Here is a 15,710-nt window from a genome sequence, read left to right as displayed (position 1 = left end):
CAACAATCTGTTTGACAAACTGTAGGCCAAAGTTGCCACTGATATTCATTTGTCGTTCATAGTATTTTTTTATCATCCTGTTCAATTACATTCTACACTTAACTTTATGAGCGTACTGTGTAAGCTCTTTTGGTTTTCTTTCATTGTGTTTGGTAGTAATAAATCTGTTCTAAAAGTGATTACTCAATTTAAGCACCAAGTAATCGTTGGAATTTATCGCCATGTTGACATAAAACAATACCCTTAAAAAGCACATGATTTGCATTATCACGTGATTTGATACATCCAAGTACTTATCAGGAAACGCCGTATTTTGAAAAGTAAACATTTTTCTCTGAAGACTAATTTCGTAGACCTTTTCTTCAACGAGAGTCTCAGTACAATCCAATGATCCCAGATATTTGAAAGCGAAGCAGGGACTGAATTTACAATTGAATCCAACGTGGAGATAGGGAAAACAATTCCGGCGACATAATGGAGAGGACATTCAACAGACATAGAGTTAAAAATTGCGTTCATGGAACAGAAGGTCAGAGCCCCTAACAGTTGATTCAGTCACTTAAGCTTCATCAGACAAGACATCTTGGACGTGCACATCAAATACAGTTCTATTCACCTTTTAACCTGACTTTGAATGTTCAGTTGACAAATTGACACAAACAAGCCAGATTTATCAAAGGCGTACACAAAGAAGTAACAAGATCACACACCGTATACAATAAGAATACCTAGCATAATTGCCAACGAGACAGCTTTCCATCAGAAACCAAATGACGTATAGGTAACTGTACGGCCTTCAACAATCAGCAAAACCCATATCGCATAACAAGCAATAAAAGGCCCCGACATGCCATATATAAATCAATTGAAACAAAAACTAATGACCTGATTTATGAACAAACAAATTAACGAAAAACCAATACGATACACAGCAACAAACGACAACTACTGAATTACATTGTACAGGTTCCTGACAGGACATGCAGATACAGAACCTGGGAGAGTTGTGTAACAGCACAACATGGAACAAACTATAAAAACCAGTTCAAAAAGACATTGACACTATATAGAATATCTAAAATAATATCAGACTATTTAAATAAAAAAAAGGTAGCATTCAAATTATTTTGGCTTTAAAACTTTATGTATATAGTATTATTTGTATACCTAAATATTATGTAATATTAAAATGTTTTATTACAATTATGCAAGCCTTTTTAATTGAGAAAATTATTTTTAAATTATGAAAAAAAACAAAACATTTTGATAAAATGAGACATGATTCGACTATTAATAAAAAAAAGTATATTTTCTATATTGATGTATGATTTTAACCCATTAAAAGCAATGTTATAGAAATTTAAATATGGTTATAGTTGAATCAAATGATTTATGACAACAAAATATTTTATATCTCAAGCTACGAGAGTCTTTATTATTGTTCTGTTATTATAGAATAAATACTTCGTAATGTATTATCCACTGTATTGAATCTCATAGCCAAAATATTTCTATCATTTTCAAAGCTACAGGGGTCTTCAGTTTCTGCTTATTAAAAACTAAAGATAAAAAACAAACGTTGTACAAGATAAATTTAAAACGTATTTGTACACATGCTAATACCCTTATTCTCCCTTGTGGTTTTAAATCATTTTATATATAATGAATGTGTGTATGGCAGAAATGCAATGTTTTTCTTTATTCATTATTCGGCATATCCCAAACGATTCAGGGCCTGATAAGCATCACCAAAACCGTCAAAGGACAGTTTTTACTGTCTGTCAACCAGTAGCTGGACATATAAAATATTCTTTGTGTAAGATACAAACGGTTATCCCGTAAAAAACGTAATTAAAGTAAATAATATAAAGACATTATCCAAATTACTCGAATTAACGATATTTTTTGTGAGAGAATTTAGCGTTATGCATGAATTTTTTTATAATAGACTAAGTGATAACTATAAATATCAACAAATGTCCGACAATCATTGCATATCGTAGTTCTCTAATAAACAAATCAATAGAAATTCTTCTTGCACGTGCCAAATTAAAAAGCTTGGCAATAAAAGAGCTATAAGGAAACTCGAGATGTGTTATGGTGGAACCAAACTTATTTTACCAGAATTAAAAATGGGCATTAATATTTCCGTAATCAAAAACAAGAGCTTAAAAAGTCGCCCAGTATTTAACTTTTCAATAATAATTCATATTTAAAAAAATCAAAATGTTCAACTGCCCGTATTAATGTCATTAAAACTGAACACAATCTGTATGTGCGAGTCCCAAGTCAGGAGCCTGTAGTTCACTGGTTGTCGTTGGTTCATGTCTATCATATTTGTTTTTCGTAATTTTTTTTATTATAAATTAGGCCGTTAGTTTTCTAAATTGAATTGTTTCATATTTTTCATGTCGGTTCTTTTATAGCCGACTATACGGTATGGATTTTTCTCATTGCCTATAATTGCTTACATCCTCTTCATTTTAAATTTGATGGATAGTTGTTTCCTTGGCAATCATACCACATCTCCTTATTTTTAAACACATGTATACTCTAGCAACGTCTAAAGAATATTTAACAAACCTGTCCCTAGAAATTTATAATATATCAAAGCAATCTAAAAAAATGCAGATATTTAAACAAAATAATTTCCTCTGAAATGAACGCTTTTGTAAAAGAAAAGCGGAAGATACCAAACTGTTATTCAAGCTCATAAGTTGAGAATAAACTGACAACGCCATTGCGAAAAAACGAAAAGCGACCAAAAGACAAAAATCAGTATATACAAACACAGGAAATTAAAGACTGAGCAACACGAACTTGTTAGCCTAATGTTCTACCGACAAATGGTTCTCATTACTGCTGTAACAGGTGTGAATATAATTGCACATATTGCATTGAATTCGATAGCTAGAAAAACGGTATTAGATAAAAATAAATAATATACAAAACTTAAAAAGATGGACAATTCCAGAAATTTTATTGATTTTGTGTGCCATTTCTACGAAAAAGTGCAAAAACGTGGTAAGCCTTTTATTCCCTGTCAATTTGGAAAGAAGAGGAAATGAAAAAGTATTTGATCTACGTATGATTTCCGAATTAAAATACAGCTAGCTGTATAATGATGGTCTTTCGAGGCACTATACCTGTAGGAAATGTACTAAAACTAAGATTGAAAATCCCTCATGGAAGATTGGCCTTTGACGGTTTTAGTGATGCTAATCAGGCCCTGAATTGTTTAAGGGATAGGAAATATTTTGAACAACTGATTTTCTTAATCATTTGTCACTAGTGAACATGATTGTACCCGGTGAAAATTATTAAAGAAAGACTAATATTTATTCCAAAATACTTAAAAGTGTTCAAGAAGCATTAATTTAGCGAAAAGATTGTTGCATCTCTTACTTTTAATTTACTGAAGACTGTTGACTAAAATAAGCAAAGAATAAAAATTATATCCTTTTTCGTCAAATAGAATTATCAAAAAATGTTATATATTAAAAACTATCGTATATACAATGTATCAAATCAAAAATGTTTAACCTACTTGATTCGATTTCATCAGAAACTAAACCGTTTTTTGTACATGGAGTACTAATCTATTTCATTTTTATATAGCTATGTAATAACTTTGCCCAATCACAATCAAAACACGTTATGAAATTTAAAATTCACCTAACTTCTACATATTGGGTATATTACGCATGTTTTCTTTCATTTATGCTGCATACTAAACCACCTACAAGGTAGATTAAGTGTTCTGTTTAGATTTTTTTTTTGTGTGAGTCGGTCCATTTTTCAATTTAGTAATATTGCGCCAGGTAGTTTCATATTCCGGGAAGGGTTTTCCGATGTGCGTTTGACATTTATTATTAACTCTCTCTTTCCTGTGTTGACGATACCATCACCTTGCATTTTACCGTGTTTGTTAATAAATAGACAATATCTTAAGTCGTACGTTTGTGTAGTGATTTACGGGGATCTTCTTCCTCTTTGGCGTGGTGGCGGCGATATTACGTCCCAGGTTCTTTTTACAAATCTGTAATACAAACATTACTCAGTATATTATTAATCTACATATTGTTTATAATTATGGTTGTAGACATGTCTAATACATATTCCAAGGAATGCAATAAAAGATCGAAAGTCAAAGAAGAAAAACATCGTAAAGAGTCTTATATAAACGTGTATTAACGAAAAGCGCGTCTGTCGAACTCCGCAACTATTCTGCATTACAGAAATAAATAATATTCCATTTATTTTATTTTTTCTTTTAAAACAGCAGACCACCATGCTGCAACTTATATGAAAATGGCAGCCAAGCTACATATATCCGCTTCAGTTTTATGTACATAGTGTCAGTTTTAAAAGACAATGCCCCAAGGGGCCATACAAAAATTCCAAAACCATGCAATATAAAAAACAAGAAACAAATAACAAATATGATATATTGATATACAGCCACAAGAGACAATTACTGAATTACAGGCTCCTGACTTTGGACAAGCACATACAGAATGTTGCAGGGTTATAACAATACTATTAAGTTGGGTTTTTAATTAATATTTATGCTGGTAAAAACGATATTCAAAGATCTAACTTCAGTGTTGAATGGTAACCTTTTATAATAAATAAAATTACAGGATCGAAAAGTTTACCCGGATCGTATCTAAATTTACTGGCTCGGTAAACAAAATCACCGTAGGCGTACATGTTAGGTTGTATTCGGCTCGAAATTGTTGAAGGGCTTCGTAAACATCGCCATTCACAAGTTTCTAAGCCTAATACAAAAAAACATTGATATATTTCTGACATTGACCGAATATTGTAGGTCAAATATTCAGGGTATATTGCCTTAACTTAATTAAAGATACATGTATCTGACTTTATAAATTGATACATCAGCCTCATTTTTCAAAGCTGATTACGATTGTAAGGTAGCTGATAGCGTAAAGTCCAGTGGCTTATATAGCATGCTTAATTAACTATACGTACCGATCTGACGAAAATACACAATTACTAGAGTGACAGGTTTGTTCTTTTTTGTTAAAGACGATCGATTTTGAATCTACAACCTACGTATTGTGTGTGTTGGTTATTTGAACATAACTTCTACTATATACGATTTACTCCTCGGTAATAATTCAAAATAATTTAATGTAGAGTCCCGCTGATTAACCCCGTTCACACGACACATCAAAAATTGAAATCCGATTTGACAACGATACCTGTATGCATTAACGCTCCGAATTAAATGCGTATTTGTGAATCCAAAGTCAAACCACTTGAGGTAGGTTGTTTGACATCAGATGTCAACTAGCATAGGATTTGAGTCTAAGATGAAATATACGTGTGGATGCAAATACATATTCTAATCCAGAATATATCAGTTCGCATACTTCCCGCGTTAACGTTTTTGTACCAGAAAATCACATGCATGCCTGAATATTTGTTTAACAATAAAATTACACATTACAGAACCAAGTTAGAGCGCAAACTGAATTCAATCTGATAGGATAAATCCAGATATTCGTTGGATTTCATAATATCCGATTTGAACCAAGCATGCGTGTTAACAGAGTAGCCTTCGTTTTGTTTTAATCAATGTTTTTTCTCTCTCCTATATAGGTTTAATAAAGACGAACAAGGATCTATATCTATATTAATGATTTCAGTCTTTTACGGTCTTTTTATACACGAGTAATGTCACCCTCAGCTCAAGCTTTTGTTGTATAACCTTCTTAATACAATATTTCGGAGGATTATCTCCTTGTGGTTATTTCACTAATATATAAATGTTTGTACAAACTCTTAAATGCATAAAGAGTTAGGAAGAATAATCGCAACACATAAATATGTTCTACTGTCGCCATTACAAACTGGCTGATCGTAACATTGCCACAATGTCTTAGAAAGACTGACCCCCTGTATTCTATACTTAGATAACCTGATAATTAATAATTCAAGTAAGGTACATGTTTACCCCGTCAATAGAACACATTGAAAACGAGGATATGTGATATGATTGCAAATAAGACAACTAGCCACCAGAGTCCAAAATGACATGGATTTTAGTAACTGGAAATTGGTTTCCGTACGTCCTTCAACAATGAGCGAAACCCAGTCAGTTATAGAAAGGCCCCGATATGACAAAATATAAATCAATTCAGACGAAAAATAAATAAAAGGTCTGATTTGCCATAAAACAATAAACAAAAACAAATAATTATCGTCATCTTTGTGTGTAACCGGTTTCGACATGTTCCCTGTCTTGACATTTAAGTTTCGACGATGACTGGTAGCTGGAAATACATATGCTTACCGGGCATATCCTTTCGTTTATAGTTTTCATGTCTTTCTTTGAGTCCCGTACCTGTACGACATTTTCTTTCAATCACAGAGATATTTGAATATCCTTTGCTCTAAAAAAACTCATCAAAGATACCAGGCTTATAATTTTGACTCCAGATGCGCGTTTCGTCCACATTAGACTCATCACTGAAGTATTAAGGCCAAATAAAGTGCGAATTTGAAGAAGAGCACATAGGATCCACAATTCCGAAAGGTTTTGCCATTACAGCTTAAATACATTTGACTTACTAGTATGATAAGTATCATCGATGTATCGGTGGAAGGCCATTGGTAAAATGATACCCTTTCACAAACTAGTGTAAGTTGCTAATTCATGTCAATACCTGTCAATTATTTTTTGTCATATTGTACCAACAGGGGTTGAATGGAATATTCTTGGTGATTGCCAATAACATAAGTTACATGTTCACTTCTCATGATTTAATGCACATCATCGAAATCTTAAAAAGTTGGAATTAATAACAAATCTGTATTCCAATTCAATTCGAAAAAAAAACCCGTGGAGTATTGAATCCATTTTGACTGGCTAGCCTGAATTTAATTTTGGAGAGTACATCTCCTCTTCTAGAGCGTTTCATGTGTATTTCATAAACAGCTATATAACTTAAAACGAACTAAAGGACACAACTGTACAATATCCCAAAAACTATCCTATTGATAAAAAGATGGATTATCATATTTATAAAATTATGTAAAAATGGTTCATTATAATTACTCAGTGTACTAATCTTTCCTGCAACGAAGAAATACTATTTAACTGTATTTGTGTGTCTTGCATATAGGTATGTTTAATCTAAAAATCATTCATATATTTAGTCGTATAGAATATGCATATTCCTGCAAATTTGTATCTGATGAGCATACTCCTGGATGACAAGGGTATAGAAGTATGGTCACGTAGACGTCTAGCGTTCGGTAACAAGACCAATGATACCAATATTAAGGGTGTCCACCTATCTGTACGGGATGTATCAATACACAATCACGCTCTATCTGTACGGGATGTATCAATTCACAATCACGCTCTATCTGTACGGGATGTATCAATACACAATCACGCTCTATCTGTACGGGATGTATCAATACACAATCACGCTCTATCTGTACGGGATGAATCAATACACAATCATGCTCGGTACGTTAAATTCGATGCCTTGTGTTTCGAGAATTCCCGATCTCTGCACATTAAAGAACCCTTGAAACAACAATTTATGGAAGTCTTAGTTGTTGCAATGCTCTATTTCTTCCCATTTCGACCATACCCTCTTTTTCCAGTGGTAGTCCAAAAATGTCCACCCTTCATCAACTTAAAGTTGTGCAATTCTATAATTTGAGGTCACAAATTGTTATATACATGTCGAAACAACGTACTAATTCTTCATAAGCAGTGAGAAAGACCGTGAACATTTTAAACAGATGCGTACACAAGCAAAGAAAAAATATAAAAAAAATACAGAAGCATAATAGCTAGCATAAAAATAAATATAAAAATTAATGAGATGTGGTATAATTGCCAATGAGACAAATATCCACCAGAGTTCAAATGAAGTGGATGTTAGGAATTAAAGGTAACCATACGGCCTTCAACAATGAGAAAAACCAATACCAGAAAGTCGGCTATAACACAGTACAAGTGTAAAAGAACGATCGCAAAATGAGATTTAGAAAAAAAGTGCCTAGAATTATGGCGAAAATACCTTTCCATAGGTTTCAATTTAGCATCTATAACATGTATTGTGTTCAAATATTTACAAATAAAATATTACTGATATGATAGTAAGTATATCAACTTATCAACTCACTATCATACTTTGATAATAAAATGTAAAACTTGAATTACAAACATGTATGTTACTTCAACATGGTCATTTTGTCTAGCCTATTTGATTCAGCAAATATACTCTGTTCATTGCACACCAACAAATTGTAAGTACAAATGTAATCATTTTTTGTCAAAATACTGAAGATTTTAGCTCCGTTCTGGAAAAGTTCTTTAAGATAACGGAAAGACAATGTTTATAGATATGTCTTATAGGTAAATATGATCATACAAAGAAGTCATTCAATGTTTGCTGCGTTCAATATGAAAATTGCAAGATATAGTATAATTGCCAATGAGATCCATAAAGACCGAATGTCAAAAATAGGAACAAGCACAGGTAACCATAACCTTGAACAATACCTTTCTCTAGATATGCCTTTACCAGGAGTGCTAACAGACAAAACTTTTTGCATAAAATGACTGGAGACATATCAAGTTATTTTGGTTATTTCTGTGTTCGTCTTTTAGCGTTTACCCCATTTCTTCTTTCATTCATGCATGATAAGACATTAAAACCCAAAGAGGCTTACAAGAAATAGTAAAAATAGTGGGGCATTGGTTTTGCAGTGCAAGATGTATAAATTTGAAGTCACTAGCGGTCATAATTTGGTCGTTAGATCCGATGCTCCGTGTAGACGATTACGCGCTCTCTGCATTTTTAAAAAATCCTTGCAACAACTCTTTGACAGGCCTGTATGTGACCTGTTGTAAAGATACATTTCTGTCCCTATCCAAAAACACTATTTTTCTCCAGTGGCATTTAAACTTTCCCGCCCTTTATCCCGGTTAACCTCAATTAAATGGCACGTAATACAGGAAAGATGCAACTATAAAAATAGATCACTGATCTTGTCTGCCTACTGTCTTCCAATGGACAAAAACATACTATTCTAAATCTAAAATCCAGTTACAGTGAATGTGACAGAGAATGGTGATTACGCTCTACAAGTCAATGGCGTTACTTGGTTACAGAATGCTCCAACATTCTTTAATGAAAATGGTACAAAGTTTTCAACCGAAGATGGAACACTGAACCTTACTACACAACTTACTACATATCATGGAGCAGACACCGTTGGTGATTTCATCGGATATAAGTTTCAGTATACAGCCTCATCAGGCCAAATGATGGTTACAATTAAAGACTATTCTCCTCAACCATATGTCATATTTGAACAGGTTTGGATTTTTTTTCTAACAATATAATATTTAGAGCAAACTGTGTTTGAAAAACAAACTCCATTACATTCATTTATTGGCTATTTCTATGGAAGTCGCTTCAAACATTTCTGCCGTAACTTCTAAAATAACGAATTTATGGTTTTAGTCAAAAATGCAATCCTTTCTCATTTTAGATGTTAAATTTTTACATGGGATTTATTTTCAATGTTTTCCATCATCAAGCACTTGAAGGAAGCAAACAACTGCGCTAAGCTTAACACACATGGACTTTTGACTATTAACAACAGTTGTACTGACTATTTTGATAAGTTCCGCCTACTCACGCGAGCATAGTATTAAGTATTAACAACAAATGTACTCACTATCAGGCCATGGATAACTACTCCAGAAATAGACGAAATGAAGAATTTAAATTTTCTAATAACATTCTTACAGAAAGTTTGATAATTGATGTTTCATGAATTATAATCTATGGTTTATATCGGAGTAGTTCTTGTAAGGAAAATATTTAAAAGAAATGCACAATATTTAAATACTACAAGAGTCCATATAAAAATATCAATTTGAAATTATTTGTATTCAAAACCGAATAAAAGTTTCACCTTAATTTAATAGAACTTAATTCTACTGCTTTTTCAGTTATATATCATTTGATATCTTATAATAGTAGGATCTGTTTTAATGCAGAAATACCTGACGAAAACCACGAATACAAAGAACAGTGTATGTCCACCTCCGAAATACCCTCCTGTTCCTTACCTTGGAACTTGTTTCAATGAAACTATATCAGGATTTCCATCATTTCTAGTTCAACCACCAAACAAAACAAAACTAGGTTTTCTCAGTCTTGGCGGGAAAATGTTTGGTGACTTCGCAAAGTCGACAGGACGGTAAGATATGTATACTTCATATTACGCAGTTATAATAATCATTAATGTTGTATACGGTATGTGTTTTCTACTGTAAACGAGCCTTTTTGGTTAAGTAGCAGACTAAATGCGTAAAGTTTAGCGTATGAAATTGCTCAGTGTTTTGTTTTCTATGTTGTGTTTTGTGTACTGCTGTTTGCCTGTTGGTCTTTCTATTTTTTAGCCATGGTGTTGTAAGTTTATTTTCGACTTGTGAGTTTGAATGTCCCTTTGGTATCTTTCGCCACTCTTTTAATAAGCCTGGAGCGATTAAATAGTAAAAAGTCGTGTTGAATACGAGGTTGGCATATAGTCACATAAGTACATATGTATATACACTTCAATCATTGAAAAACGTTAACTATGTCTTTTTGCGGTAGTGGTTTTTGGTGATGATTGCTGTCTAGTTGACGTATACTTGTACCCCAAATATATTTTTTTCAAACCATAGAGGAGTGACTTTATACACATTTACACAGGAGTTACTCACCTTGTTTAAGCACCTTGTCTTACTTCGTTTGAAGTCCACACTAATATCAGTTCTACTCGTCTTCCTACACTGTTTTGATATATAAAGCAATATAATACAGCAATATAGGACAGTATCAGCTCAGATATGATTCCGAAAAAAATCTATATTTTTCTTTCACAAATTCACAAATATCACGTTAAATGTTTCATTTGTCAGGTTTAGAGATTCGGACATAGGCATGATAGCAGACGGTATGCGAAGTGGACCTTTAGCAGTATTTGATGAAACCGGTAACACCTTACTGATAGCACCTTTTACGAAGTTTATGACAACATCTTTATGGTACGAATCTGGGCCGAGTCCTCGTCTTAGCTGGGGGATTATGGGCGGGGTAAATGAGGTACCGGCGGATTATACTTCAAACACTATAGTTATTAGAGGTTCTGGAATTAACAGAGTAAGTATATTGTTATTCTAATTTTTCAAAAATGATCAAACAGAATTGTTCAATATATACCTTCTAAAATGTAAACCCTGAAAGCGCTTTCGACGCACGAAATTTATAATTAAAAGTGTTTATTACATTTACTAGTACTGGGTCGATACTGCTGGTGGTAGACTGTTAGTCCGTGAATGTATCATATATCATCAGCTCAGTAGTCAGTGCTTCGGTACTGACATGATTTACAACATAATTGTACTTATACAAATTTACCCATTCATATATAAAGAAATTATTAAGAAACTGAGGTTCAAACTACCTCAGTCAAAGCTGACTTTAGATGAATAAGTTATTCTGATTACGCCCTTTTTGTTCAAGTTTTTCAGCTCTCAACACTGCACCGAATAAACGCATCCCTTGCTTCCAAATGTTTGGGTATGGGCGTCCCTGATAAAGGTTAATTCAGAAATGCGCTCCGGACGCACGAAACTTATAAAGCGTTTATTTGATTTACTAGGATCTGGTCGATACCGCTGCTGGTGTACTGTTAGTACCATAGGGTATCTTTAGCTCAGTAGTAAGTGTCTCGGTATTGACATGTTTCATAACATATGCTTATTTAAAATTCCCCGTTCATAAGTCAAGAAATTATTACGAAACTAAGGTTTCAACTTTCATAAGCGACTTAAGATGAATATGGCTTATTCTGCTTAGGTCCTTTTTTGTCATATAACTCATAACATTGCAGCGTATTTACACATCCCCAGTCTTTCAAATGTATAGGGTTGAGCGTCCTGGTCAAGGTAAATCTAGAAAAGGGCTAGGCACGCAATTTAAAAAAATAAAAATGAAAGCAGTATACAATTATAGAAACTGTATTGAAACAAATGGACAAAGTATTATATCTTATGGTAGAATAAATTACAACTTTTTGCAAAGCGTTACAGCATATATAAAATTTTAATTAACAGTAACATATTCGTAGGATATAATAAATTATCTAGTAAAATATATATCTATCGTTAAGTATAATTTCAATTTACGATCATTAGATCACCGTTTTGTAGGCATTTCAAACTTACGGTGCCATTTTGAGAAAATACTACTCAACGGATGTACAAAGAAACTCAGCAATTGAAAAAGACAACACAATTCATTACTTGGGATACTGGACAGATAACGGTACATGTATATTTTTATTTTATGTCACAGCTCAACTTCCATTAACTGCAAGCATTTTTGATTCGAGTTTACAACCGAAATTAATTTAAATTTCTTGAAGAAGTAATAGTTTTAACAAAATAGGTATAACTTAAACTTTAAACCAAAACGTTTTATAAAATTCCAGGTGCCTTTTATTACTACAATCCAGAGAAAAACAAGACATACGAACAGACTTTGTTGGATGTTAAACAGTATTCCGTGGAGCAAAATATTCCTTATAGGTAAGTAAATGAATTGCCTTCAAACCCAAAGCTAACATATTTCAAAAAGAAAAAAAAACTGTTGTGTCTCTTACGTATTCGGTAGAAACAAATGACCTATATCCAGCTTTTGTGTTTCCTCTAATAAAATTGACCATGAAATACGTATCATACAATAACACGATAGACTTTAAAACAATGTCATACCATCATTAATCTTTGGATGTAGATTTTCCCATCATTTTCATTACATGTGAGTTTGATTTCATTGGCATTGACATTTACGTACATAGCTTCTTTTGCATATGTACAATTTTAGTACTATGATTTCAAAGTACTGAAAATGTAGCTGCATAATTTATTACTGATTTTAAAATATTTTCACTAGAGTTGTACTACATTGTACAATTCTGACAACAATGTGCACCTCCGTTGTGCACTACTATAGAGGTACAATAAATATAATAATTCTTAAGTACTTTTTTCTAAAAAGAAATTTTACCGAAAGCCCAATACAATCAATAATATTCAAAAGTACTGAACTGGTACCACAAGGGTTTGTACAAAAACTGTACTACGTGATAAAAGTACAAACTGGTACTGAAAACTTTAAGTATTAATCCAGTACTTTAAATTTATGGTACTGAAATAGTAATAATTTTAAAGTACTTCATATATATCACATTATATAGGTATGTTTCAATACTTCATATTTACAGTCCTAAAAGTGTACACATACAAAAGTACCTTGGTATGGTTAAAGTGATCTATACATTTAAGTGTGATAGATGGTATGCGAAGTGCACTGTTTATTTGTCTTTAAGTGCCAGTCTTTGAGAGAATCAGACAATTGAGAATACATGACCGAAACAAAACTGTCGACCTAATCATCCTATTTTGAAGTTACCCTCATCCCGATTTAGAAATGTGAGGTCTTTCGTTTCTCTGTGTCTGGTAATTCGAGAAATTCAAGGATACATTTGGTTAGAATGTTAGCAAATCCCAGTGTAAGTTCCCCTTAATTGTAAATTTCTAGTGCATTTTAACCAAATTATATCTTGAAATACCAGAACAAGACAAGGAAACGAATGTTATATTCATGCACCAGTATACATTTTGAACTTCAATTAATGTAAACTTGTGCGGGTTTTTGTTTTGTTTGTCATGTTTTCATCACTCTCTGATTCTTAGGCAGATTGGCACTTAAATAGATAATCGATACTAAAAATAACAAAAAAATAAATAAATCATTAGTTTCAATATTTATTATCAGGTGATGCAAAGTTAGCGAGGAAGATGCAGCTGTCAATTTGAATTTTGACCCATTCTGTGATCCTTGAGCACGCTACCACTAGGTTCATAATTCATGATACTGCATTACTTAATTTTGATTATCACTAATGTATGTACATTGCATATTATCATTAGACACATAGGGGCCCCAAAAAATGAAAATAACAACAAAAAACGGAAGTCTTACAAGAGGGTCTGGATGGGGGTTTACAAAATAGAAAATAATGGGCTTAAAAAAAAAATAGAGAAAAATGGACCCAAAAAATAAAAAAAATAGAGAATGGGCAAAAAGTATAAAGAATAGAGTTTGACCTACAAATAAAGAATACAGAAATGAAGGACCCCATCCAGACCCTCTTATAGTAGAAAATCGTTGAATATTTATGCATATGATTAGATAATCTTTAAACTCAAGGCCTGCTGAACACATACATTGTAAAAAACAAATTCCGCGTGGGATCCGCAGTAATGATGCAACATAAATATCAACCTTTGATCAGTGCCACATATGCATTTATTGTTTTTATCAATACTAATTTAGGTATCTTCAGCTTGATTCTTGGTGGTATTACAAAAGTAAGAATTTTGAGGCATTAAAAGAATGGATCGCCCGACCTGAAGTTTTTCCTAACGGTTTGAGGTAAGCTCTTCTGGTATGACCTTTTGTACATATTTATAAACGATATTAACGTTCGTAACACTGGTGCTGTATTAATGCCGTATTGCAGAAGAAAAGTTATAGTTATTTGTAGCAGACAAAATAAACAGGAGTTATCTTTCTAGGTATATATTTTAAGTATATCAAATCTTTTTATCAGATAAGTTCAATTTCTAAGTATATTAGAATATTGTCTTTATTTAAACTTTCTAGTTTTTCATTGTTTTTACAGAAAAATCATTTTAATCAGGTGGTACTTTTGCGTTAAATACAAATTCCATGTTTACCGACCAAAAAAATTGATTGTTCTTATGCCAAATTGAATGCTAGGCCGAAAGCCATATAACACTAATTAAAAGTCATTGTTTGAACCTCTTGTGGAATCGCACTCACTACCCTCACTGAATTTGTTTTCTCATTTCACCCTTAATTTCCAAAAGAGCTTACTAAATAAAAATATTTTAAAAAATAAATGAGAATAAAGTAGACCAGCATATAAACGTTTTACAGGCACATTTACACAAACGTAACTACGGTACAACGTCGGCAGCAAAACACTATAAATTTTAAAACTTAATTTTATTTTGATGAATTATTTACTCCTGACCAATGCCAACCTTTTTGTATTATCAGGAGTTTGGTTATTCCGAATAAGTATACAAATTCAGTCATTCAAGTATTTAACCACCAACATTTTGATTTCAGTAGTGCACAAATGTTTTCTGGATATTTTGAACTTAGAATGTACCCAAGTTTATTGGTTGTTTCAATATTCTTGATTTTGTTTTCAGCTAAGGTTATGTTCGCTGAACTCTTGTAGTTGTGATTATGTGATTAACGTTTTTACTGCTTTCTTTTTTGTAGCTTTACATTGTTATTTTTTTCAGAAATCTGACTCTTGCTACAAACTGGCCTATCGCCGCCCACAACAGATATTGGTAACTATACTTAAAAAGCTGATCATAAAACTGAAAGTATATTTATAAATTCAAAAAAAATTACTTTTTAGCTGTTTTAATTGTTGACATGATATATCAGTGTTAGTGTTGGCATCAATATCAATGATATGTAACACAAAAAGTTCATTTTCAACAAACTTGCTGTTTATAAAATGTTGAATCATTCGAAACTCTAAGG

At 32.5% G+C, this 15,710-nt stretch overlaps 1 protein-coding gene across 1 annotated transcript in view; it reads left to right on the top strand.

The window, feature by feature from the left end:
* The first annotated feature begins 474 nt into the window (after positions 1-474).
* LOC127728932 (uncharacterized) overlaps positions 475-15,710 on the top strand; it is a 34,379-nt gene continuing 19,143 nt past the window's right edge. Inside the window, exons 1-8 of the mRNA XM_052236510.1 lie at positions 475-529; positions 9,102-9,373; positions 10,064-10,266; positions 10,973-11,213; positions 12,266-12,380; positions 12,547-12,643; positions 14,457-14,555; positions 15,461-15,511. Coding sequence (XP_052092470.1) covers positions 475-529; positions 9,102-9,373; positions 10,064-10,266; positions 10,973-11,213; positions 12,266-12,380; positions 12,547-12,643; positions 14,457-14,555; positions 15,461-15,511 — 1,133 coding nt within the window. The remainder of the gene's footprint in view (positions 530-9,101; positions 9,374-10,063; positions 10,267-10,972; positions 11,214-12,265; positions 12,381-12,546; positions 12,644-14,456; positions 14,556-15,460; positions 15,512-15,710) is intronic.

The sequence above is a fragment of the Mytilus californianus genome, unplaced genomic scaffold (genome assembly GCF_021869535.1).
Source record: "Mytilus californianus isolate M0D057914Y unplaced genomic scaffold, xbMytCali1.0.p SCAF_2, whole genome shotgun sequence".
In the NCBI taxonomy this organism is placed as follows: Eukaryota; Metazoa; Mollusca; class Bivalvia; order Mytilida; family Mytilidae; genus Mytilus; species Mytilus californianus.
Note: the sequence above shows the minus strand (reverse complement) of the source record. Positions and strands in the feature narration are given on the sequence as shown.